The sequence below is a fragment of the Balearica regulorum genome, chromosome 31 (genome assembly GCF_011004875.1).
Source record: "Balearica regulorum gibbericeps isolate bBalReg1 chromosome 31, bBalReg1.pri, whole genome shotgun sequence".
In the NCBI taxonomy this organism is placed as follows: Eukaryota; Metazoa; Chordata; class Aves; order Gruiformes; family Gruidae; genus Balearica; species Balearica regulorum.
Genome location: NC_046214.1, coordinates 356,237 through 381,868, shown reverse-complemented (window position 1 = coordinate 381,868; position 25,632 = coordinate 356,237). Strand labels below are relative to the sequence as shown.

Here is a 25,632-nt window from a genome sequence, read left to right as displayed (position 1 = left end):
AGAGGAGAGGGGACATGGACAGGGACACACACCCCACAGAGCGTAGCTTTGCTGAAGGGGTTTATTGATCATTAGAGGGAAATGGCCCATGGCTCCCAGGGGATAGTGGGGGGTCATCCAGGGATGATCATCTCCTCCTGCTGCTGGAGGGGGACAGGACAGGGCTGTCACCACCTGTTCCAGTCCCGAAAGGCAGAGCCCAAAATGTGCCTATAACAGACTCCCACTGTGACACCTGCCTTGGTGGCCTCCCCCCTGATTCTTACCCAGACACGCTCAACCCTGTCACCACCATCGTCAAGCTCTACATAGTCAAAGCACTCCCTAACATACAGGGCTACCCCACTGTCTCCCCATAAATCAGCGGTTTAGACTCCAAAACCTGCCTACATCACTGCTTTAGACCCCAAAAGCTCCCTTAGGGGTGGTTTTTCAGCCCAGAAGTTTCTGAAGTGGATGTTTCGCAGACTAAAAGCTCCCCAAGTGGGTGTGTCTGAGCCAAAAATCTCCCTAAATGGGTGTTTGGGAGCCCAAAACCACCCTAAAGGAGGGTGACCGAGACCAAAGGCTCCCTAAATGTTTATTCCTGATCACAAAATAAACTTGCTAAATTACTGGGGTTGAGCCCAAAAGCTCCCTAAATTTATGCTTCTGAGCAACCAAGCGCCCTATGTTAGTGTTTCTGAGACCCAGAGCTCCCCATACAAGTGTTTTTGACTTACCAAATCTCCTATAATGGATGTTTCTGAGCTGCAACACAACCCAAATCAAAATTTTTGATCTCGAAAGTTAACAAACTGTGTTTCAGAGCCCCAAAGCTGCCTAAGTAAGTGTTTTGGAGGCCCAAAAGCTCCCTAAATAGGTCTGTGTGAACCCAAAATCTCCCTACAAGGGTGTGTCTGATCCCACAGCTCCATGAAGGTCTTCTTTCAATCCCAAAAGCTCCCTAAATTGCTGTCTGTGATCTCAACAAATCCCTCAACGGGTGTTTCTGAGCCCTAAAGGTTCGTAAAAAAGTGGGTTTAGTCCAAATCTCCCTAAAATGACGTTTTTGAGCCCCAAAGATCTCTAAATTGGTGGTTTGGATCCTGAAAGCTCCCAAACTGTTTTTTCCAGACGCAAAAAGCTTCCTAAATCAGTGCTTTACAAAACCAAAAGCTCCCTAAGTAGCTCTTTATCAGCAAAAAAGCTCCCTAAGTGGCTGGTTTTCAGCCCAAAACTTCCCTAAGTTGCTGTTTCTTCGCCTAACGGCTCCCTACGTGGCGGTGTCTGGTCCCAAAATCTCCCTAAATAGGTCCGTGTGAACCCAAAAATCTCCCTACAAGGCTGTGTCTGATCCCACAGCTCCGCAAATGTCATCTTTGAATCCCAAAAGCTCCCTGAACTGCTGCCTGTGAGCCCAAAACATCCCTACATGGGTGTTTGTGAGCCGCAAGGCTCCGGGGCAGCCCAGGCCTCTCCTCACGGAGCTGCCCTGCGCCTGCTGCCCCCCGTGCTGCCACAGACCCCGGGGCTGGGTCCCACTGATGGAGGGGGGTGATTTTGGGCAGCAAGAGCTGCCTGTCATGATCCCGTAGCTTTCTGGCGGTTGAGTTCAGGCACCTTCAGAGGAAGAAAGTCAAACGCCAGAAGCTTCTGGCCAGGCCCTTTCCAGAGGAGTCAGGCCGCCCCGGGAAGGGCCCTGTCAGGGCACAGGCCTCCTCCTGCTGCGCTCACCCAACCCAGCCCGCCGGCCATGGCATCTCACCCCCTGACCGCAGCTACTCCTCAGCTAAACGGGGGTGTCTGAGACCAAAAGCTCCCTAAATGGTTCTTTCTCTTCACCAAAAATTGCTAGATTACTGGTTTTCAGCTCAAAAGCTCCCTAAATTTATGCTTCTGAGCAACAAGGCCCCTGAGTAAGTGTGTCTTACTTAGGTGGTCTATAACAGACTCCCACCGTGACACCTGCCTTGGTGGCCTCCCCCCTGATTCTTACCCAGACACGCTCAACCCTGTCACCACCATCGTCAAGCTCTACATAGTCAAAGCACTCCCTAACATACAGGGCTACCCCACTGTCTCCCCATAAATCAGCGGTTTAGACCCCAAAACCTCCCTACATCACTGCTTTAGACCCCAAAAGCTCCCTTAGTGGTGGTTTTTCAGCCCAGAAGTTTCTGAAGTGGATGTTTTGCAGACTAAAAGCTCCCCAAGTGGGTGTGACTGAGCCAAAAATCTCCCTAAACGGGTGTTTTGGAGCCCAAAACCATCCTAAAGGAGGGTGACCGAGACCAAAGGCTCCCTAAATGGTTATTTCTGATCACAAAAAACGTGCTGCATTACAGGCTTTAAGCCCCAAAGCTCCCTAAGTGGGTATTTCTGAGCCCAACGCTACCTAAACTGTGGTATTGAATCCCCCTGCTTCTACAGTACTTTTGGGGTAACATTTGTGCTCCCATATCCACGATAAAGTCGAGTGACTCTGCTTTCAGGGCCTTAAGGCAGATTAAAAGGTTGTTATTCTTGAAGGCGAGCCTTTCTTGGTTTAGGGACCCTGCTGGCTCTTGTATGGTCCCTGCCACACCTTTCCCTGCTCCTGATCTTCTCCAGCCATTTTTCTCAGCTCCTGTCTCAGGGGACTGTAGGGACACTGCTTCTGTGGCTTAAGCAGCCCCTCCTTTCCCGCTGTTCCCTTGCTTTTCTGCTGGACCATCACGGCTGATTGAGCAGAGGGTACCCCATCTATTTGGCGTTGGGGCACCCCCAATTTTAAGGCTTATTGAAACAGCTCTTGACGAGACACTTCCCCAGAGCCCCGACGTGTTTTAATTTGTTCGGTGGTTCCCTGCAAAAAATCCTCCAACTGTGAGTAAGGTAACAGCATGTGTTAACAGGTCTGCCCATGAACTTACTCAAGGAGGACCTCAAAAAGTCAGCATTACAGTTTTTAGCTCTGAGGGAGTTTCTCGCAAAAGTCGATTTACACCCTTATCGCTCGGAGCTGTCAGCCACGGCTCAGGGAATCTCCCTGTCTGGGGAAGACGCAGACAGCCCAGCAGACAATTTTTCTGAACAGATACTTGCCGTGCCTCCCCACCCCACTCTTCTCCCCCCTTGTTTTGTCTCCTCGTGGCCACCAGCTGGTTCCCAAGGCTGGGCCTGGCCAGAGCAGGGAGCAGAGTTGGGGTCTCTGGCAGGGTGGAAGTCTGCTCTCCTGGAAGCCAGGGCTGTGGTCTTGGCTTTTTGCCCTGCTCCCTCCCCTCCGCATCCTCAACTCTACCACCTCAGGCTCCCTGCAGCCAAGGCTGCTGCTGGCTTTCAAATCCCCAACCAGTTCTGCCTTGTTCACCAGTGCCAGGTCCAGCAGAGCACCTCTCCTCCTTCGTTCCTCCATCACCCCTGCCAGGAAATGTGCACTAGAAATCTCCTGCATCGCTTGATCCCTGCTGGATTTGTCCATCCGGCAGGCACCAGAGCGGTTCAGGTCCCCCACGAGGACCAGAGCTGTGAACGTGAGGCTTCTCTCACTGGTTCTTTCTGTGCTGGTTTCCCGGGGAGAGCGCGAGCACCACCTGCATCATCCTGCCTGTGTGTTGGGATGTGGACGTGTTCGCGCTGTGGGGTGTGCGTGGACTTTATTCCCTCCTGCCCCTGCGAGCAGTTCTGGGATCACATGTCGGGGGGGGGGGGGGGGTAATCCCTTTAGATGGATCCATCACCAGGCACAGACCAGCCGGTCCAGATGGGAACAGCTCCAGACCTCTTTATTTTGTCTTTAGAGGTGGATCTTGGCAGCTGAGAAGCCTCCCGGCGCCTTCGCTAACAGCCACCGCTCCCGGCACCTTCTCCTCTGCTGCGGTACCAGCATCTAGTGCTAGGGAGGAAGAAAGAAAAGCGAATGATTCTATGGACGGAGAGAAGGCAGAGAAATCCTGCAGGCGTAGCTCAGGCCACCCATGATGGGATCTGCTTGCAAAGAAGCTTCAAGGTGTCACTTCAGTGGGAGAGGCCCCTGATGCCCAAGCCCAGGAGAAGGTCCCAGGTGCAGCTGGTCAGCCTGGGGCTGAGTCAGGTGGAGCTGAGACCTTGGATGTCCCGTACAGGTGTCCCCCCTCGGGGCAAGGTGTCTTGGGGCAGGACTCTGCAAGGGAAGGACGTGCTCTCTGTTTGGAAAGGGGAGCGCCAGCCATCACAGGGATCCCTCTGTCTTCAGACAGCACTTTTACATCCCACATGGAAAGCCAATTCTGGGTGCCCAGGCAGTGCCCCTTGGGTGTCAGGGAGGTCCAGCCCAAACCCACCCTCCAAAACCGGCTTCTGCCGCACGAGGGCTGTCAGAGAAATGCCCTCTTTCCCCCCGGGGCTGCCCTCCGTGGAGGGATGGGCCCTGCAGCCGGAGGAAGCACCGTGCCTTTCTGGAGATAGTTACCAGGGGAGCTGCCTCTGCCGCTCTTGATGCCGCCTGTTGTTCTCAGCGACGTGTTTGAAAATGTTCCTCCGCGCTTGGTGCGGCTCCAGCCTGTTGAGGACCTGGACCGCTCGTGGGGAAAGGTGGCTGCGACAAACAGGGAAACAGCATCCCTCAGCCTCTGTCCTACGCAAGCCCCGGATGCAGGGACGGGGGACCTGGACAGCTCTGCGGGGTCATGGCTGCTCGACTGCCCCAGGCTGTGTCCAGAGCCAGCGCACACTTACTCAGGCTGGAGTCTCTTCAGCTGGGCTGCTGCTGCCATCTCCTCTGCTGGGAGAGGGTTTTCCGCCTTCCTCCACCTCTCGTTGACCTCCTTTCTCCTGGGCTGGGCCGGAGGGTGGGGAATCCAAGTGCCTCCAGTGCCGAGTGCCTGCCCAAGAGGAGATGCTCTCAGCAAACCAGACGGCAGACAGAGGTGCCGTTCCCCAGAGGACCTCTTGAAAGGAGCCTGCAGCAGGACCTGGGAGCCGGGAGACTAAGCACCACGTGCCCGCCACCACGGCTGACGGCTGCTTTTGCCCCTCGGATCCTGCTGCCCATCTCTCCCCCACGGGGATGAGCAGGCAAACCCCTGCCCTGCAGCTGGGTGTCAGTCCTGCTCCAACCCCCTGGAGACCCCCGACAGAGAGGGTCGCTGCTGCTCTCAGCGGTGTCAATCACTGCCCGTACCTGGGGCGGCTGGCGGTCCTCCCCTGCAGCCCAGGCTTCCCACGCCGCCCATTCTGCCTTCGCTTGCTCTCGTCGCTCTTGCCACCGGGTCTTCACTTGCTCCCACTCTGCAGACAGCTGCCAGACCTCCTGGAGGGGACGGAAACGCAGCAGCAGCCAGGATTAGTCTCAGCTCCTGGAGGGGCTTCCTTTGGCTCTGACCCATAGTGGTGGTGCCCCTTGCCTCAGCCGGTCGGTCGACAGCGCTTTTCCCCTACCAGATCAGGGGCCGCGGAGTCACGCCAACGCATGGCAAGCACGGCTGAGTGACCAAAGACCTCCACTGCCAACCGCCTCGGAAGGACTTGGACATTTTCCATAGCCCCTGGCCAGAATAAAGTGTTTCATGGCAACCTTAGTCTGGAGAAGAGGAGGCTGAAGGGGAGACCTGATCGCTCTCTACAACTACCTCAAAGGAGGTTGTAGTGAGGTGGGTGTTGGTCTCTTCTCCCAGATAACAAGCGATAGGACAAGAGGAAATGGCTTCAAGGTGTGTCAGGGCAGGTTTAGATTGGACATTAGGAGAAATTTCTTCACCAAAAGAGTGGTCAGGCATTGGAACAGGCTGCCCAGAGAGGTGGTGGAGTCCCCGTCCCTGGAGGTGTTCAAAAACAGGCGTAGGCGTGGCACTTTGGGACATGGTTTAGTAGACATGGTGGTGCTGGGTGGACGGTTGGACTTGATGATCTTAGAGGTCCTTTCCAACCTTAAAGATTCTATGATTTGATGATTCTATGATGCCTTTCTGGGGGTTAGGTAGGGGTTAGATCCGAAGGGGGTGACAGGCAGGTTACAACGAACGCACGCCAAGGGATCCTTTCAGATCGGCTCTCCGCACAAAGAGGCTTTAGCCGAGTCTCAGTGGCGCGGTAGTTACAGCAAGGCAGAGCACGTACCTGCAGCACTCTCTTGCAGCCTTCGGAGGACGGGATTGCAGCGGTGGGCCTGGCTGGAGGAAATGGCTCCTGCCTGCCTGCCTCCTTGGTCTTGGGGGAGCTGCCTGGACATGGGGGGAGCACGCTGCAAAGAGACACCAGGAGGAGCCGGCATGAGCACAGGGCAATTTGGTCTCCCACTTGCAGCGGGTATCAAAGCTCCCCAGGCTGGCAGAAGAAGCAGGGGAGGTGGGGCCGTTTCCCATGGCAAGGGGAAGTCTTTCCTGAGCCCCATGGGACGGATGGCAGAGGACTGCACCTCAGGTCTGTTGTAAGGGCAAGCAAAGTGATGTGGGGTGCACTCCACATCCGCCACCTTCCCCACTAAGGGGCCTGCGATGGGGCAAACAAGCTCATACAAAGCATGGGGCCTGTGCCAGGGACCTTCCCCAGTCCCTACGGCCAGTCTCCAAACGGGATGTCTCTCCTACATGGGTGCAAGGGCCCCTTTCATCTCTTCCCACAAGGGTCTCACCTGGCAGAAGTCTTCTTCTCCATGTCTGGCTGCCCGGTGCCTGGCCCCTGGCTTGGCAGTACGGGCAGGGAGAGCCTCACCCGCCTCTGCAGCAGCTTGTCAGGACACCCCTGGGAAGCTGGGAAAGGAGGAAGCTCTTCAGAGCAGCCCCGTGGGGAGTGCGTTTTAACGGGGCTGTGGTCACCCAGTGTGGGGCAGGGCCCACCTGGACAGCGGGACCTGTTCCCGTACCTCTGCTGGTCCTGTGCTTTCCTGCAGCCTTCTTGTGCCAGGTGGAGAACGCCTTGGCCACCGATCTGCTGATGACAATGAACCGAAACCTGGAAAGCAGATGGGGACACAGGCGTGAAGAAGGGTGACCCCTGCCCTCTGCAGCTCCCCACCACTAATCCTCCTGACTGTCGTGCGAGGCATGGCATCCCTTGTCCTTGGTGGCCACGCACAGGTTTTGTTGGCAATCTGCCCCCAACACCAGAAAACACACACGTAGCCCCAGATCAGCGTTATTTAACCAGAAACCAGGGACTTCAGGACTTCGGTTGGTCAAGGGCTGCAGAGGAAAGGCACTCACCTCGGGAACGCTTGGGCAGGTGCAGCCTGCATCCCCCGAGCGGTGGTTGCTCCACCGGAGACCTTGGCACCCGGCATCCACAGCCTCTGCAAAGTGACATGGAGCTGTTAGAAGGCTTCCAAGGCAGTTCTCTTTTGGCTCCCAAAGGAAGCAGACCTGTCTCCCGCTCCAAAAGAAAGCCACTTCTCCAAACCAGTCTTCCAAATCCTCCTCCAGGAGCATTAGCCCTTGCTCTGCTCTGGAGAAGCTGCACAGCAAACGCTGAGCCTGTGCAGTAACAGTGCCGGGCTTTTGGCAGGGCGAGGACCCAGAAACTCAGCAGAAACTTTCTTTGCTAATGGAGAAGTCAGCGGGGGTGAGTGTGGGGAAAGGCGTTTGACTGGCCTGCCACGTCCAGGCTGGCCGAGGGTGATTGGGTTGCTCACCCTTCCATAAGCTCCCAAAGAACGGAAGCAGCCCTCAAAACCTGAGCAACTTACAGTGCGAAGCAGCGCAATCCGGCTGGCCTTCCCCTCCAGCCCGGTGACGCAGTCGTAATAAAACCGCATGCACAGGACGTCGTCTTTGCAGGACAGAACGCCAATGTCCTTGAAGGCGAAGGCGAGGCGCCGCCCGTTCTGCAGTTGGAACGAGTACAAGCGTATGGTCTCTCGCACACACTCCGCCACCACGTGCTGCGGGAAGCAGGTGGCTCGCGACAGCCACTTGTAGTTCAGCGGCTTGATCTTGACGTTGCCTGCGAGGAGGAGGAACATCGTCACTGCCACAGCAGGCCAAATTTCCGTGTAAGATTCGTAACGATACGCCGGGGAAACGGTCGTTTATAAAACAGCTCTCGGGGAGTGGTTTGTTTTGGGGGAGCTCAAGCTGTCCCCTGACCTTTGGAGGCCATTCCCGACATCTCCCAGCCCTTTCCAAAGAGCAGAGAGCACACATCCTTCCCCAGACGTGGAGGGGGAAAGTGGAGGGTGGCCACTGCCTTCTCACCGGGGATAACCACTGTAGGGAACACCAGCTCCTGCAGATGTAACGCATCGATGTCCGGCTGGAAGACTGGTCTTCGAATCGCATATGCCTCTTCGTTGCCCTGCAATTGCTCTCGGACCACAGCGAAGGTCCCAAGTCCTGTGAGCAGGACACCCTGCCCAGGAAAAAAGACAAAAGGCTGATGATGGGTGAAGTGAAAACTTTGGAAAAGGCCCATGTTCTCCATTTGTTTTCTTGCCCTCCTCAAAATACTTGCTGCCATCCCTTGGCCACAGAAAATCCCAGACATTTCCAGCCCAGGGAATACACCTGGGACTGATTCCCAGCCGTTACCCTTGGTATGGACCCAGCATAATCCCCCGTCTCTCTGCTTGGTCTCTCCACTCTGACCACAGGGAAGAGTGAAGCCCCATCGTGCACTGAATTCTTTCTCAGACTAGGTCCGGACTTGATTTTTCTCCTGGTTGACCAAGCAGCAGCTGCGGGTACATGAGGTTGTCTCGGTGTGCGGCCACGATGCTCAGGGAGGGATCGCTCCCCAGCGCCCAGGCTGTCCAGGACAAAGAGAGACCAAGAGGCCAACCCACCTTGTCCAGCTTCATCTGTGCCAGGATGTACGCGGACACAGCGTCCCAGATAGCCACAACCTCTGGAAAGCAAGGGAAAGAGGTGTCAGGCTCCAGGCCAGCCAGCTCAGTGTCTCTCGGCAAGGGGGCTGTGCCCCCATTTCAGACTGCCCGCCTTGCTCTGCTCCCGGGGCAGGGCTGGAGCAGAAGAGGGGACGTGGGAAGGGCTCTGGATCAGGGCTGTGGCCACCTAACGCCCAGAAAGGGATGGCACCCCACAGCCCAGGATGTGATCTGCCAGCCTGGCACCACAAGAGGCTCCAGAGGGAAGGAACGGAGGTTCTCCCAAAGGAGACTAGTTCAAAGTCAAGGGCTGATTTACAGCAGAGGCATTTCCAGCTGGCTCACGAGAGCCCTGTGAGAGCTGAAGGACCCCCCAGCCCCTGGGATGCAGGACCCCTTTTCATCCCAGAGCCAGAACCCCAAGAGGTACCAGCCCCCAGGGAAAGCTGGCCCTGGGTGGCCCCCCTCGCCAGGGCACCAAGCCATGCCCATGGGAGCCTGGGGGCTGCGGGCAGCCAGGAGTTCTGGTCGCTACATTGTCCCCTGAGCCCTGTGGGACCCTCGGGCAGGGTTCTCGTGGCAAACCCCAGCCCTCTCCAGCCACCCCCCGCAGCTTTTGACAGCAGACAGCCCCAGCGCAACCCCTGGGGAAGGAGCTCCCAGACCCCTCACCCTTGGTGGAGAGCCGCAGGAGCGTGGGGAACGAGCTGCTCAGCTCCAAGCTGACGGCCACGGTGCAGCAGCCCTCCATCGCGCTGGCTGCTTGCCCTCAGCTCAGGGAAAGGGATGCTCTTCGCAGCTCCTCTCCCAAAACTCCTCTCTGACGTGCCCCTGCTCTGCCTGTCAGCGAGGGTCCCCCAGCACAGCCCCGCTGCCTCCTGACCCTGCTCCTGGCTGTGGAGCAGCTCCGAAGGGCAGCAGTGGAGAGCCCCTGAGCAGTGCCCAGCAGATCCCAGGCCTCGCCGGGAAGTGCCAGCACCGACGTGGCGCTGGGGAGACCTCCCTGTGATGTGGGGCATCCCCCTGTGACATCAACCTGCGTCATTTGAAGGTGCATTATGACGTCAGGAGGGAGACAGCACAGCTGGGGAGAGAGGAGAGAGATTTCACCTCTTGTCCAGGGAAACATTCATCCCTTTCTCCCCAGTCCTGTTCCAAAATCCCCGTCTGCCCCCTGCACCAACATCTTTTGGTGGGGACGGAGTTCATTTTCTCCGTAGCAGCCTATACGGTGCCGTGTGTTGGATCTGTGACCAAACCAGCCCTGATAACACACCAACGTTGTAGCTATGGCTCAGTAGTGCTTCACAATGTGGTGGGTTGATCACCAGAGCTGCTCCATCACACGCCCCCCTTCCTCAGCTGGACAGAGGAGAGAAACTATAATGAGAGGCTCGTGGGTTGAGATAAGGACGGGGAGAGATCGTTCCCTAATTACTGTCATGGGCAAAACAGGCTCAATTTAGAAAAGAAAATTAATCCAATTTATTACCAAGCAAAACAGAGGAATGAGAAATAAAACCAAATCTTAAAACACCTCCCCCCCAGCCTTCTGTGCTTCCCCGGCTTAAATTTACTCCAAATTTTCTCCCTCCTCCCGCCCCAGCGGCACAGGGGGACGGGGAATGGGGGTTGTGGTCAGTCCGTCACCCGGTGTCTCTGCTGCTCCTTCCTCCTCAGGGTGAATAAGGGAAACTAACTAGTGTAGAACCATTTTAAAAACACTTGAGTCAGGCCCCACAAACTCAGGCTTCGCCTGTCTCATGCTCCAGTACGAAAGAAAACAATTAGTAAAATAGCTGGAATGTAGAAACAGAGTAAGAGAAGCCGTAAATTAGGGAACAGTCCTTGGGTATGAACTAGAAAAAAAGACACAAAGTTTGAGGCATCCTGATAGAGGGGGCCCAATATGCCAACAAGCCTGGGACCATCTGGGCAGGACGGGTAACAAGTTGCTGAGCTTGAAAATGGAGATCATGAAGAAGAGGTCACACACCTGTGTACACTGAAGAAGAGGTGAAAGAGGAAGATTTGAGGAGGACGACCCCTGACGACTACCCGAGAAAGAAACTGCGCAGGCGTATCAGGACATTAGCATATATTCATGAGTTCCCGGAATAATAATGAATATGTATTACATTTATCGGAAACCTAATGAATATGTAACGCTTTTGTAATAGAAATCACGTACAATTTGTTTCTTGTCGAGACGCACGTTCGTGGAAATATCCATGTGCGACTCCCAGCGCTGCAATAAAGGATACCTGCTTCATAGTCACATTGGCTATGGAGTGAATTTTTTTAGACACTCCTACAGCAGAGATAGAAAGCTTAGCACCATAACCTTGGAACTGTGAAGCAGCTGCTTCTAACTGACCCACAAGGTGAGTGAGGTCGAGGAGCTCTTGGTGGAATCTCTGTGCATCAGAAGCATGTGGAGGGCTCTAATGGCTTCAGGGACAAAGCTGGCATCTCCTTTGGGCATGTGGGAGGAGACGGGTTAAAGAAATCCCCCCAAAAAATCATTTAATGGACATGAATACGTAGGAACGGAGAAGAGCTTGATAAGAATAATAAAATTGGGGGGTGCACGTATGGGTAGAGCAGATACATTCACTAAAAGCAGCACAGAGGGCTGGATATACCAAGCTGGAAAACAGCACCAGTACATGGAGACTCACTGAAGAAAATGCTTAAGTTTACATTGGCCGTCTGAAGTTCAGCACAATTGGCGGTCTCGTACCAGATTGCCTGCGAGTTTGTGTTGTTTAGCAGAGCTGTGACAGTTGAGCTAAGAAGGTAGATGTTTTTCTTGCATGTACTTTCTGGAAATGAAATGTACAGTATTTCACAAACTAGCATTTTATAGCTCTAGCATCTGACTTTTACACAAATGCTGTCTATCAGAGATGTAACAGATCTAACAGAGTGCTAACAATAGAGAGAAGATACCACCTGTAGCTGTGCCATCAGTGTCTAAAGCCTGTAAATAAATTAAAGATTGAAGAAAATGCAGCAGAGGATGCTACCAAGGTATGGAGATGACAGACATGACAGGCTGGAGAGGGTCCAGAGAAGGGCCACGGAGATGACCCAAGGACTGGGAAGCGTGCCATATGAGGAAAGGCTGAGAGAACTGGGTTTGTTAAGCCTTGTAAAAGAAGGCTTAGGGGAGACCTCCTCACCATGTTCCAGTAGTCAAAGGGTGGCTACAAAGAAGATGGAGACTCCTTTTTTACAAGGAATCCCATGGAAAAGACAAGGCGTAATGGGTGCAAGTTACTCCTGGGGAGATTCTGATGGGACACAAGAGGAAAATTTTTCACAAAGAGATCAATCAGCCGTTGGAATAATCTCCCCAGGGAAGTGGTGGATTCCCCAACATTGGAGGAGACTTTTAAGATTCGGCTGGACGGGGTGCTGGGACATCTTGTCTAGATGGAGCTTTTGCCAAGAAAGGTTGCACCAGAGAATCCTTGAGGTCCCTTCCAACCTGGTATTCCATGATTCTATGATTCTGCCAATCCCCATCTTTATTCCTCCTGCTCCCCCTTCCCCTGCACATCGCTCATGGGTTCACACAGCTCTATCGATTCCCGCATCCCTCCCAGGCCAGGGACCCCCTGGGTCACACTCTTGCAGAGTCCAGGCTGACCTTCCTGGAAGTGGCGCCTGTGCTTTCTCCATGGCGCACCAATTACTGTGAGCAGCGAGGTTCGTTTCTTGTCCTTGGCTCCATGTTTGCTCTCTCACGCCTGTGTCTTGGTAAATTTTGGGTTCTGGATTCCCCTTTTTCTTTTTTTTTTTCCAAAAAAAAGGAAACCCTTTTTTGGTTTCCCAGCTGACAGCTCCTGCCAAAACCACAGCCGAGAGATAATGAACACAAAGTCCCACAAAGCTGGGCCACACATGACGACGGATGGGCAGAGGTCCGTCCAGTGTTGGGAGCCCATGACCTGCCTTCCTGGTCTGTGATGGCAGGTGACCCCAATAAGGGTGTGCGGCTGGGGGTCCAGGAAGGCACATGGGCCTAGCGTGGGGCTCTGAAATCTCCTGTGAAGCCAGGAGGGCTGAGTCCATGGGGCAGGGAACCACCACCCCTCCCAGAGCGGGGCAGAGGACCCGGGGCTCCGGGCTGCCTGTCCATGCTCCTCTCCTGCCCCGACACCCTGTTGTGCGATGTGGGGGATGGCGCACACTGGAGCCCTGGTAAGAACCTGTTTCCTGCTGTGCCTCCAAAGCACCGCGTCCTCCAAGGGCTGTCACGATCTGCCCCTTGCCTCTCCCAGCCTCCTGGGGGGACACTCCAGTTTGCCCTAATCTGCCCTGATCGGGGGCCACGTGCTGGGTGGGAAGGGGATCTCCTTTACAGAGACACCCCAGGCCTCCGGGCTCCCTCAGCCACTCTGCTCATGGCGGTGGTGCAGCCAGAGAGGACCCGGGGCACTGGCAGAGGAAAGGGGACATGGACAGGGACACACACCCCCACAGAGCGCAGCTTTGCTGAAGGGGTTTATTGATCATTAGAGGGAAATGGCCCATGGCTCCCAGGGGATAGTGGGGGGTCATCCAGGGATGATCATCTCCTCCTGCTGCTGGAGGGGGACAGGACAGGGCTGTCACCACCTGTTCCAGTCCCAAAAGGCAGAGCCCAAAATGTGCTTATAACAGACTCCCACCGTGACACCTGCCTTGGTGGCCTCCCCCCTGATTCTTACCCAGACATGCTCAACCCTGTCACCACCATCGTCAAGCTCTACATAGTCAAAGCACTCCCTAACATACAGGGCTACCCCACTGTCTCCCCATAAATCAGCGGTTTAGACCCCAAAACCTCCCTACACCACTGCTTTAGACCCCAAAAGCTCCCTTAGTGGCCGTTTTTCAGCCCAGAAGTTTCTGAAGTGGATGTTTCGCAGACTAAAAGCTCCCCAAGTGGGTGTGTCTGAGCCAAGAAGTCTCCCTAAACGGGTGTTTGGGAGCCCAAAACCACCCTAAAGGAGGGTGACCGAGACCAAAGGCTCCCGAAATGGTTATTTCTGATCACAAAAAAAACCTTGCTAAATTACTGGGGTTGAGCCCAAAAGCTCCCTAAACTTATGCTTCTGAGCAACCAAGCGCCCTATGTTAGTGTTTCTGAGACCCAGAGCTCCCCATAGAAGTGGTTTTGACTGCCAAATCTCCTATAATGGATGGTTCTGAGCTGCAACACAACCCAAATCAAAGGTTTGGATCTGGAAAGCTACCAAACTGTGTTTCAGAGCCCCAAAGCTGCCTAAGTAAGTGTTTTGGAGGCCCAAAAGCTCCCTAGGGGGGTGTTGCTCAGCCCAAGAGCTCCCTAAATCCCTGTTTCTGAGCCCCAAAGCTGCCAAAATATCTGGTTTAGAGCCCAAAGCTCCCTAAATTCCTGGCTTGCAGCCCCACAGATCCCTCCACTGCTGTTCTGACTCCCAAAAGTGCCTCATACTGGTTTTTCTGAGCCCAAGAGCTCCTCACATTGGTTTTTCTGAGCTCAAAGTGGCCTTCCATGTGTCCTTCGGAATGAAAAACCTCCCAAAATGGGTGTGTCTGAGCCCAAAATCGCCCTAAATGGGTGTGTCCGAGTGCCAAAACAATCCCTAAATTCTTGGGTTTGAGCCCCAAAGCTCCCTAAGTGGGTATTGCTGAGCCCAAAGCTACCTAAACCGTGGGTTTGGATCCCGAAAGCTGCCAAACTGAGTGTTTCTGACCCCAAAGCTCCCTGAATGGGCTTTCTGAAGCCCAACAGCTCACTAAATTGCTGTTGCTGAGCCCAGGAGCTGCCGAAATCAGTGTTCCACACTGCAAAATAGCTTGAACTGGCCGTTTCTCAGCCGCACAGCTCCCTAAGTGGTTCTTTCTCAGCCCAAAAGTTCCCTCAGTGGCTGTTCGTGACCCCAACAAACCCTCTCAATGGGTGTTTCTGAGCGCTACAGTTCAATGAATGGCTTCTTTGAACCCCAAAACCTCCCTAAATTGCTGTTTCTGAGCCAAAAAAAAAAAAAATCCCTAAATGGCTGTTTCTCAGGGGAAAAAAGCTCCCTAAATAAGTGGGTTTAGTCCAAATCTCCCTGAATTGCTGTTTCTGAGCCCAAAGCTCCCCAAATTGTGCTTTTGAAGCCCAAAAGCTCACTGAATTGCTGTTTCTGAGCCCCAAAGCTCTCTAAATCGGTGGTTTGGATGCTGAAAGCTCCCAATCTGTGTTTTCCAGACACAAAAAGCTTCCTAAAGCCGTGGTTTAGAAACCAAAAGCTCCCAAAGTGGCTGTTTCTCAGCCCAAAAGCTCCATAAAGCAGTTGTTTAGACCCCAGAAGCTCCATAAATCTGTGGTTCAGACAGCAAAACGTCCCTAAATCAGTCGTTTAGACCACAAAAGCTCCCTTAGTGGCTGGATTTCAGCCCAAAAGTTCCCTAAGTGGCTGTTTCTCAGGCTAAAAGCTCCCTAAGTGGGTGGGCGTGAGCCCAATAGCTCCCTCAATTTCTGTTTCTGACCCAAAAATCTCTACACGGGTGTTTCTGATCCCACAGCTCCCTGAATGCATTTTCTGATGCCCAAAGGCTAACTAAATTCCCCGTTTCTGAACCCGTTTGCTCCCTAAATCAGTGTTTCTGACTGCAGAATTACTTTAAGTGGCAGGTTCTCGGCCCCAAAGCTCCTTACGTGGCAGTTTCTCAGCAACAAACTGCCTAGGTGGCTTTTTCTCAGCCCAAAAGCTCCACAAATCAGTTGTTCAGACCCAAAAAGCTCCCTAAATCAGTGGTTCAGACCCAAAAAGCTCCCTAAGTAGCTGGTTTTCAGCCCAAAACTTCCCTAAGTGGCTGTTTCTTCGCCTAACGGCTCCCTACGTGGCAGTGTCTGGGCCCAAAATCTCCCTAAATAGGTCCGTGTGAACCCAAAAATCTCCCTACAAGGCTGTGTCTGATCCCACAGCTCCGTGAATGTCATCTTTGAATCCCAAAAGCTCCCTGAACTGCTGCCTGTGAGCCCAAAACATCCCTACATGGGTGTTTGTGAGCCGCAAGGCTCCGGGGCAGCCCAGGCCTCTCCTCACGGAGCTGCCCTGCGCCTGCTGCCCCCCGTGCTGCCACAGACCCCAGGGCTGGGTCCCGCTGATGGAGGGGGGTGATTTTGGGCAGCAAGAGCTGCCTGTCATGATCCTGTAGCTTTCTGGCGGTTGAGTTCAGGCACCTTCAGAGGAAGAAAGTCAAACGCCAGAAGCTTCTGGCCAGGCCCTTTCCAGAGGAGTCAGGCCGCCCTGGGAAGGGCCCTGTCGGGGCACAGGCCTCGTCCTGCTGCGCTCACCCAACCCAGCCTGCCGGCCATGGCATCTCACCCCCTGACCGCAGCTACTCCTCAGCTAAATGGGGGTGTCTGAGACCAAAAGCTCCCTAAATGGTTCTTTCTCTTCACCAAAAATTGCTAGATTACTGGTTTTCAGCTCAAAAGCTCCCTAAATTTATGCTTCTGAGCAACAAGGCCCCTGAGTAAGTGTGTCTTACTTAGGTGGTCTATAACAGACTCCCACCGTGACACCTGCCTTGGTGGCCTCCCCCCTGATTCTTACCCAGACACGCTCAACCCTGTCACCACCATCGTCAAGCTCTACATAGTCAAAGCACTCCCGAACATACAGGGCTACCCCACTGTCTCCCCATAAATCAGCGGTTTAGACCCCAAAACCTCCCTACATCACTGCTTTAGACCCCAAAAGCTCCCTTAGGGGTGGTTTTTCAGCCCAGAAGTTTCTGAAGTGGATGTTTTGCAGACTAAAAGCTCCCCAAGTGGGTGTGTCTGAGCCAAAAATCTCCCTAAACGGGTGTTTGGGAGCCCAAAACCACCCTAAAGGAGGGTGACCGAGACCAAAGGCTCCCTAAATGGTTATTTCTGATCACAAAAAAATTGCTAAAAGCTCCCTAAATTGATGCTTCTGAGCAACAAAGTGCCTTATGTTAGTGTTTCGGAGCCCCAGAGCTCCCGAAAAAGAAGATCAGGATGCCAAAATCTCCCCAACTGAGTTTTTCTGACTCCAAAGCTCCCTGAATGGGTTTTCTGAAGCCCAACAGCTCACTAAATTGCTGGTTTTGAGCCCAGGAGCTGCCTAAATCAGTGCTTCAGAATGAAAAATAGCTTGAAGTGGCAGTTTCTCGGTCCCACAGCTCCCTAAGTGGCGGTTTCTCAGCCCAAAAGCTCCCTGGGCTCCAAAAATCTCCCCAAATAGCTGCATGTGAGCCCAAAATCTCCCTAAATGGTTTTTTCTGATCACAAGAAACATGCTGCATTACAGGCTTTAAGCCCCAAAGCTCCCTAAGTGGGTATTTCTGAGCCCAACGCTACCTAAACTGTGGTATTGAATCCCCCTGCTTCTACAGTACTTTTGGGGTAACATTTGTGCTCCCATATCCACGATAAAGTCGAGTGACTCTGCTTTCAGGGCCTTAAGGCAGATTAAAAGGTTGTTATTCTTGAAGGCGAGCCTTTCTTGGTTTAGGGACCCTGCTGGCTCTTGTATGGTCCCTGCCACACCTTTCCCTGCTCCTGATCTTCTCCAGCCATTTTTCTCAGCTCCTGTCTCAGGGGACTGTAGGGACACTGCTTCTGTGGCTTAAGCAGCCCCTCCTTTCCCGCTGTTCCCTTGCTTTTCTGCTGGACCATCACGGCTAATTGAGCATAGGGTACCCCATCTATTTGGCGTTGGGGCACCCCCAATTTTAAGGCTTATTGAAACAGCTCTTGATGAGACACTTCCCCAGAGCCCCGACGTGTTTTAATTTGTTCGGTGGTTCCCTGCAAAAAATCCTCCAACTGTGAGTAAGGTAACAGCATGTGTTAACAGGTCTGCCCATGAACTTGCTCGAGGAGTACCTCAAAAAGTCAGCATTACAGTTTTTAGCTCTGTGGGAGTTTCTCGCAAAAGTCGATTTACACCCTTATCGCTCGGAGCTGTCAGCCACGGCTCAGGGAATCTCCCTGTCTGGGGAAGACGCAGACAGCCCAGCAGACAATTTTTCTGAACAGATACTTGCCGTGCCTCCCCACCGCACTCTTCCCCCGCCTTGTTTTGTCTCCTCGTGGCCACCAGCTGGTTCCCAAGGCTGGGCCTGGCCAGAGCAGGGAGCAGAGTTGGGGTCTCTGGCGGGGTGGAACTCTGCTCTCCTGGAAGCCAGGGCTGTGGTCTTGGCTTTTTGCCCTGCTCCCTCCCCTCCGCATCCTCAACTCTACCACCTCAGGCTCACTGCAGCCAAGGCTGCTGCTGGCTTTCAAATCCCCAACCAGTTCTGCCTTGTTCACCAGGGCCAGGTCCAGCAGAGCACCTCTCCTCCTTCGTTCCTCCATCACCCCTGCCAGGAAATGTGCACTAGAAATCTCCTGCATCGCTTGATCCCTGCTGGATTTGTCCGTCCGGCAGGCACCAGAGCGGTTCAGGTCCCCCACGAGGACCAGAGCTGTGAACGTGAGGCTTCTCTCACTGGTTCTTTCTGTGCTGGTTTCCCGGGGAGAGCGCGAGCACCACCTGCATCGTCCTGCCTGTGTGTTGGGATGTGGACGTGTTCGCGCTGTGGGGTGTGCGTGGACTTTATTCCCTCCTGCCCCTGCGAGCAGTTCTGGGATCACATGTCGGGGGGGGGGGGGTGTAATCCCTTTAGATGGATCCATCACCAGGCACAGACCAGCCGGTCCAGATGGGAACAGCTCCAGACCTCTTTATTTTGTCTTTACAGGTGGATCTTGGCAGCTGAGAAGCCTCCCGGCGCCACCGCTCCCGGCACCTTCTCCTCTGCTGCGGTACCAGCATCTAGTGCTAGGGAGGAAGAAAGAAAAGCGAATGATTCTATGGACGGAGAGAAGGCAGAGAAATCCTGCAGGCGTAGCTCAGGCCACCCATGATGGGATCTGCTTGCAATGAAGCTTCAAGGTGTCACTTCAGTGGGAGAGGCCCCTGATGCCCAAGCCCAGGAGAAGGTCCCAGGTGCAGCTGGTCAGCCTGGGGCTGAGTCAGGTGGAGCTGAGACCTTGGATGTCCCGTACAGGTGTCCCCCCTCGGGGCAAGGTGTCTTGGGGCAGGACTCTGCAAGGGAAGGACGTGCTCTCTGTTTGGAAAGGGGAGCGCCAGCCATCACAGGGATCCCTCTGTCTTCAGACAGCACTTTTACATCCCACATGGAAAGCCAATTCTGGGTGCCCAGGCAGTGCCCCTTGGGTGTCAGGGAGGTCCAGCCCAAACCCACCCTCCAAAACCGGCTTCTGCCGCACGAGGGCTGTCAGAGAAATGCCCTCTTTCCCCCCGGGGCTGCCCTCCGTGGAGGGATGGGCCCTGCAGCTGGAGGAAGCACCGTGCCTTTCTGGAGATAGTTACCAGGGGAGCTGCCTCTGCCGCTCTTGATGCCGCCTGTTGTTCTCAGCGATGTGCCTGAAAATGTTCCTCCGCGCTTGGTGCGGCTCCAGCCTGTTGAGGACCTGGACCGCTTGTGGGGAAAGGTGGCTGCGACAAACAGGGAAACAGCATCCCTCAGCCTCTGTCCTACGCAAGCCCCGGATGAAGGGACAGGGGACCTGGACAGCTCTGCGGGGTCATGGCTGCTCGACTGCCCCAGGCTGTGTCCAGAGCCAGCGCACACTTACTCAGGCTGGAGTCTCTTCAGCTGGGCTGCTGCTGCCATCTCCTCTGCTGGGAGAGGGTTTTCCGCCTTCCTCCACCTCTCGTTGACCTCCTTTCTCCTGGGCTGGGCCGGAGGGTGGGGAATCCAAGTGCCTCCAGTGCCGAGTGCCTGCCCAGGAGGAGATGCTCTCAGCAAACCAGACGGCAGACAGAGGTGCCGTTCCCCAGAGGACCTCTTGAAAGGAGCCTGCAGCAGGACCTGGGAGCCGGGAGACTAAGCACCACGTGCCCACCACCACGGCTGACGGCTGCTTTTGCCCCTTGGATCCTGCTGCCCATCTCTCCCCCACGGGGATGAGCAGGCAAACCCCTGCCCTGCAGCTGGGTGTCAGTCCTGCTCCAACCCCCTGGAGACCCCCGACAGAGAGGGTCGCTGCTGCTCTCAGCGGTGTCAATCACTGCCCGTACCTGGGGCGGCTGGCGGTCCTCCCCTGCAGCCCAGGCTTCCCACGCCGCCCATTCTGCCTTCGCTTGCTCTCGTCGCTCTTGCCACCGGGTCTTCACTTGCTCCCACTCTGCAGACAGCTGCCAGACCTCCTGGAGGGGACGGAAACGCAGCAGCAGCCAGGATTAGTCTCAGCTCCTGGAGGGGCTTCCTTTGGCTCTGACCCATAGTGGTGGTGCCCCTTGCCTCAGCCGGTCGGTCGACAGCGCTTTGCCCCTACCAGATCAGGGGCCGCGGAGTCACGCCAACGCATGGCAAGCACGGCTGAGTGACCAAAGACCTCCACTGCCAACCGCCTCGGAAGGACTTGGACATTTTCCATAGCCCCTGGCCAGAATAAAGTGTTTCATGGCAACCTTAGTCTGGAGAAGAGGAGGCTGAAGGGGAGACCTGATCGCTCTCTACAACTACCTCAAAGGAGGTTGTAGTGAGGTGGGTGTTGGTCTCTTCTCCCAGGTAACAAGCGATAGGACAAGAGGAAATGGCTTCAAGGTGTGTCAGGGCAGGTTTAGATTGGACATTAGGAGAAATTTCTTCACCAAAAGAGTGGTCAGGCATTGGAACAGGCTGCCCAGAGAGGTGGTGGAGTCCCCGTCCCTGGAGGTGTTCAAAAACAGGCGTAGGCGTGGCACTTTGGGACATTGTTTAGTAGACATGGTGGTGCTGGGTGGACGGTTGGACTTGATGATCTTAGAGGTCCTTTCCAACCTTAAAGATTCTATGATTTGATGATTCTATGATGCCTTTCTGGGGGTTAGGTAGGGGTTAGATCCGAAGGGGGTGACAGGCAGGTTACAACGAACGCACGCCAAGGGATCCTTTCAGATCGGCTCTCCGCACAAAGAGGCTTTAGCCGAGTCTCAGTGGCGCGGTACTTACAGCAAGGCAGAGCACATACCTGCAGCACTCTCTTGCAGCCTTCGGAGGACGGGATTGCAGCGGTGGGCCTGGCTGGAGGAAATGGCTCCTGCCTGCCTGCCTCCTTGGTCTTGGGGGAGCTGCCTGGACATGGGGGGAGCACGCTGCAAAGAGACACCAGGAGGAGCCGGCATGAGCACAGGGCAATTGGGTCTCCCACTTGCAGCGGGTATCAAAGCTCCCCAGGCTGGCAGAAGAAGCAGGGGAGGTGGGGCCGTTTCCCATGGCAAGGGGAAGTCTTTCCTGAGCCCCATGGGACGGATGGCAGAGGACTGCACCTCAGGTCTGTTGTAAGGGCAAGCAAAGTGATGTGGGGTGCACTCCACATCCGCCACCTTCCCCACTAAGGGGCCTGCGATGGGGCAAACAAGCTCATACAAAGCATGGGGCCTGTGCCAGGGACCTTCCCCAGTCCCTACGGCCAGTCTCCAAACGGGATGTCTCTCCTACATGGGTGCAAGGGCCCCTTTCATCTCTTCCCACAAGGGTCTCACCTGGCAGAAGTCTTCTTCTCCATGTCTGGCTGCCCGGTGCCTGGCCCCTGGCTTGGCAGTACGGGCAGGGAGAGCCTCACCCGCCTCTGCAGCAGCTTGTCAGGACACCCCTGGGAAGCTGGGAAAGGAGGAAGCTCTTCAGAGCAGCCCCGTGGGGAGTGCGTTTTAACGGGGCTGTGGTCACCCAGTGTGGGGCAGGGCCCACCTGGACAGCGGGACCTGTTCCCGTACCTCTGCTGGTCCTGTGCTTTCCTGCAGCCTTCTTGTGCCAGGTGGAGAACGCCTTGGCCACCGATCTGCTGATGACAATGAACCGAAACCTGGAAAGCAGATGGGGACACAGGCGTGAAGAAGGGTGACCCCTGCCCTCTGCAGCTCCCCACCACTAATCCTCCTGACTGTCGTGCGAGGCATGGCATCCCTTGTCCTTTATGGCCACGCACAGGTTTTGTTGGCAATCTGCCCCCAACACCAGAAAACACACGCGTAGCCCCAGATCAGCGTTATTTAACCAGAAACCAGGCACTTCAGGACTTTGGTTGGTCAAGGGCTGCAGAGGAAAGGCACTCACCTCGGGAACGCTTGGGCAGGTGCAGCCTGCATCCCCCGAGCGGTGGTTGCTCCACCGGAGACCTTGGCACCCGGCATCCACAGCCTCTGCAAAGTGACATGGAGCTGTTAGAAGGCTTCCAAGGCAGTTCTCTTTTGGCTCCCAAAGGAAGCAGACCTGTCTCCCGCTCCAAAAGAAAGCCCCTTCGCCAAACCAGTCTTCCAAATCCTCCTCCAGGAGCATTAGCCCTTGCTCTGCTCTGGAGAAGCTGCACAGCAAACGCTGAGCCTGCGCAATAACAGTGTCGGGCTTTTTGCAGGGCGAGGACCCAGAAACTCAGCAGAAACTTTCTTTGCTAATGGAGAAGTCAGCGGGGGCGAGCGTGGGGAAAGGTGTTTGACTGGCCTGCCACGTCCAGGCTGGCCGAGGGTGATTGGGTTGCTCACCCTTCCATAAGCTCCCAAAGAACGGAAGCAGCCCTCAAAACCTGAGCAACTTACCGTGCGAAGCAGCGCAATCCAGCTGGCCTTCCCCTCCAGCCCTGTGACGCAGTCATAATAAAACCGCATGCACAGGACGTCGTCTTTGCAGGACAGAACGCCAATGTCCTTGAAGGCGAAGGCGAGGTGCCGCCCGTTCTGCAGTTGGAACGAGTACAAGCGTATGGTCTCTCGTACACACTCCGCCACCACGTGCTGCGGGAAGCAGGTGGCTCGCGACAGCCACTTGTAGTTCAGCGGCTTGATCTTGACGTTGCCTGCGAGGAGGAGGAACATCGTCACTGCCACAGCAGGCCAAATTTCCGTGTAAGATTCGTAACGACACGCCAGGGAAACGGTCGTTTATAAAACAGCTCTCGGGGAGTGGTTTGTTTTGGGGGAGCTCAAGCTGTCCCCTGACCTTTGGAGGCCATTCCTGACATCTCCCAGCCCTTTCCAAAGAGCAGAGAGCACACATCCTTCCCCAGACGTGGAGGGGGAAAGTGGAGGGTGGCCACTGCCTTCTCACCGGGGATAACCACTGTAGGGAACACCAGCTCCTGCAGATGTAACGCATCGATGTCCGGCTGGAAGACTGGTCTTCGAATCGCATATGCCTCTTCGTTGCCCTGCAATTGCTCTCGGACCACAGCGAAGGTCCCAAGTCCTGTGAGCAGGACACCCTGCCCAGGAAAAAAGACAAAAGGCTGATGATGGGTGAAGTGAAAACTTTGGAAAAGGCCCATGTTCTCCATTTGTTTTCTTGCCCTCCTCAAAATACTTGCTGCCATCCCTTGGCCACAGAAAATCCCAGACATTTCCAGCCCAGGGAATACACCTGGGACTGATTCCCAGCCGTTACCCTTGGTATGGACCCAGCATAATCCCCCGTCTCTCTGCTTGGTCTCTCCACTCTGACCACAGGGAAGAGTGAAGCCCCATCGTGCACTGAATTCTTTCTCAGACTAGGTCCGGACTTGATTTTTCTCCTGGTTGACCAAGCAGCAGCTGCGGGTACATGAGGTTGTCTCGGTGTGCGGCCACGATGCTCAGGGAGGGATCGCTCCCCAGCGCCCAGGCTGTCCAGGACAAAGAGAGACCAAGAGGCCAACCCACCTTGTCCAGCTTCATCTGTGCCAGGATGTATGCGGACACAGCGTCCCAGATAGCCACAACCTCTGGAAAGCAAGGGAAAGAGGTGTCAGGCTCCAGGCCAGCCAGCTCAGTGTCTCTCGGCAAGGGGGCTGTGCCCCCATTTCAGACTGCCCGCCTTGCTCTGCTCCCGGGGCAGGGCTGGAGCAGAAGAGGGGACGTGGGAAGGGCTCCGGATCAGGGCTGTGGCCACCTAACGCCCAGAAAGGGATGGCACCCCACAGCCCAGGATGTGATCTGCCAGCCTGGCACCACAAGAGGCTCCAGAGGGAAGGAACAGAGGTTCTCCCAAAGGAGACTAGTTCAAAGTCAAGGGCTGATTTACAGCAGAGGCATTTCCAGCTGGCTCACGAGAGCCCTGTGAGAGCTGAAGGACCCCCCAGCCCCTGGGATGCAGGACCCCTTTTCATCCCAGAGCCAGAACCCCAAGAGGTACCAGCCCCCAGGGAAAGCTGGCCCTGGGTGGCCCCCCTCGCCAGGGCACCAAGCCATGCCCATGGGAGCCTGGGGGCTGCGGGCAGCCGGGAGTTCTGGTCGCTACATTGTCCCCTGAGCCCTGTGGGACCCTCGGGCAGGGTTCTCGTGGCAAACCCCAGCCCTCTCCAGCCACCCCCCGCAGCTTTTGACAGCGGACAGCCCCAGCGCAACCCCTGGGGAAGGAGCTCCCAGACCCCTCACCCTTGGTGGAGAGCCGCAGGAGCGTGGGGAACGAGCTGCTCAGCTCCAAGCTGACGGCCACGGTGCAGCAGCCCTCCATCGCGCTGGCTGCTTGCCCTCAGCTCAGGGAAAGGGATGCTCTTCGCAGCTCCTCTCCCAAAACTCCTCTCTGACGTGCCCCTGCTCTGCCTGTCAGCGAGGGTCCCCCAGCACAGCCCCGCTGCCTCCTGACCCTGCTCCTGGCTGTGGAGCAGCTCCGAAGGGCAGCAGTGGAGAGCCCCTGAGCAGGGCCCAGCAGCTCCCAGGCCTCGCCGGGAAGTGCCAGCACCGACGTGGCGCTGGGGAGACCTCCCTGTGATGTGGGTTCCCCCTATGACATCAACCTGCATCATTTGAAGGTGCATTATGACGTCAGGAGGGAGACAGCACAGCTGGGGAGAGAGGAGAGAGATTTCACCTCTTGTCCAGGGAAACATTCATCCCTTTCTTCCCAGTCCTGTTCCAAAATCCCCGTCTGCCCCCTGCACCAACATGTCTCTGCTGCTGGGAGCCCATCCGGGCAGGTGGGGGTTGGGGGCTGGCTGCAGTCGGGCAGTGACAAGAGATGGGATCAAAGTCCTGTGCAATGCAACAGCCCCTCCAGTGTGCCCAAAATCGCCTCTCTGCTGCATGCCACTGGTGTGGCAGGAGTGGGATGGGCTTTATTGCACGGGTTGTGGCGGGGATGGAATTAATTTTCTCCATAGCAGCCCACATGGTGCCGTGCCTTGGATTTGTGACCAAAACAGTCCTGATAACACACCGATGTTTTAGCTGTTGCTGAGCAGTGCTTACACAGCGTCAAGGCCTTCTCTGTTTCTCACCCTGCCTCACTGGTGAGTAGGTTGGGGGTGGGCAAGGAGTTGGGAGGGGACACAGCTGGGACATCTGACCCCAACTGACCAAAGGGATATTCCAGACCACATGACGTCATGGTCAGCAAAAAAAAAGCTGTCGGGAAGAAGGAGGACAAGGGGGGACATTTGGAATCTGTCTTCCCAAGCAACTGTTACTCCTGATGAAGCCCTGTTTTCCTGCCCAGGGCTAAACCCCTGCCTGCTGCTGGGAAGTGGTGAATGAATTCCTGACTTGGCTTTGCATGTGTGCGCAGCTTTTGCTTTACCTGTGAGACTGCCTTCATCTCACCCCACGAGTTCACTCACTTTTACCCTTTAGATTCTTCTTCCCCATCCTGCTGGGAGGGAGGGAGGGAGCAGCTGTGTAGGGCTGAGCTGCCTAACGGGTTACACCACACCACCAGGACATGTTCTTGGGACAACCTCCCCCACCCATCTGCCAGCTCTTACCCCACAAGTCACTCCCAGACAAAGCTCCTCACCTGGGGCTGAGCTGGATGACTGGGGTCCAGCTGTGACCAGAGAGAGGACGAGGGCTCTCCTGGGTCCTCTGCAGCCTTTGTGACCCCCACAGATCAAGGGAGCATGCAGAGGATGGGGAGCCCTG

At 55.4% G+C, this 25,632-nt stretch overlaps 1 protein-coding gene and 1 pseudogene across 1 annotated transcript; one reads left to right on the top strand and one right to left on the bottom strand.

Annotated features, from left to right (window-relative positions):
• Nucleotides 1-25,632, top strand: part of LOC142598829 (scavenger receptor cysteine-rich type 1 protein M130-like) — a 351,168-nt pseudogene that overhangs the window by 301,452 nt on the left and 24,084 nt on the right.
• LOC142598806 (uncharacterized) lies at nt 3,986-9,509 on the bottom strand. The gene is made up of 12 exons (XM_075738231.1): nt 9,431-9,509; nt 8,717-8,778; nt 8,130-8,283; nt 7,622-7,878; nt 7,143-7,228; nt 6,803-6,891; nt 6,572-6,689; nt 6,058-6,181; nt 5,123-5,251; nt 4,678-4,823; nt 4,412-4,537; nt 3,986-4,145 (listed from the first exon to the last, which is right to left on the bottom strand). Coding segments are annotated over exons 1-12 (1,371 nt in total). The 3' UTR covers nt 3,986-4,144.

What these genes read in the sequence shown, in the direction of transcription:
- LOC142598806 (XM_075738231.1), bottom strand. Translation starts at nt 9,509, where the DNA reads ATGGAGGGCTGCTGCACCGTGGCCGTCAGCTTGGAGCTGAGCAGCTCG. An exon ending in GGATTGCGCTGCTTCGCACT is followed by an intron (nt 7,229 to 7,621) that starts GTAAGTTGCTCA and finishes GTCACTTTGCAG; the next exon opens with AGGCTGTGGATGCCGGGTGC. An exon ending in CCTGCCCAAGCGTTCCCGAG is followed by an intron (nt 6,892 to 7,142) that starts GTGAGTGCCTTT and finishes TCTGCTTTCCAG; the next exon opens with GTTTCGGTTCATTGTCATCA.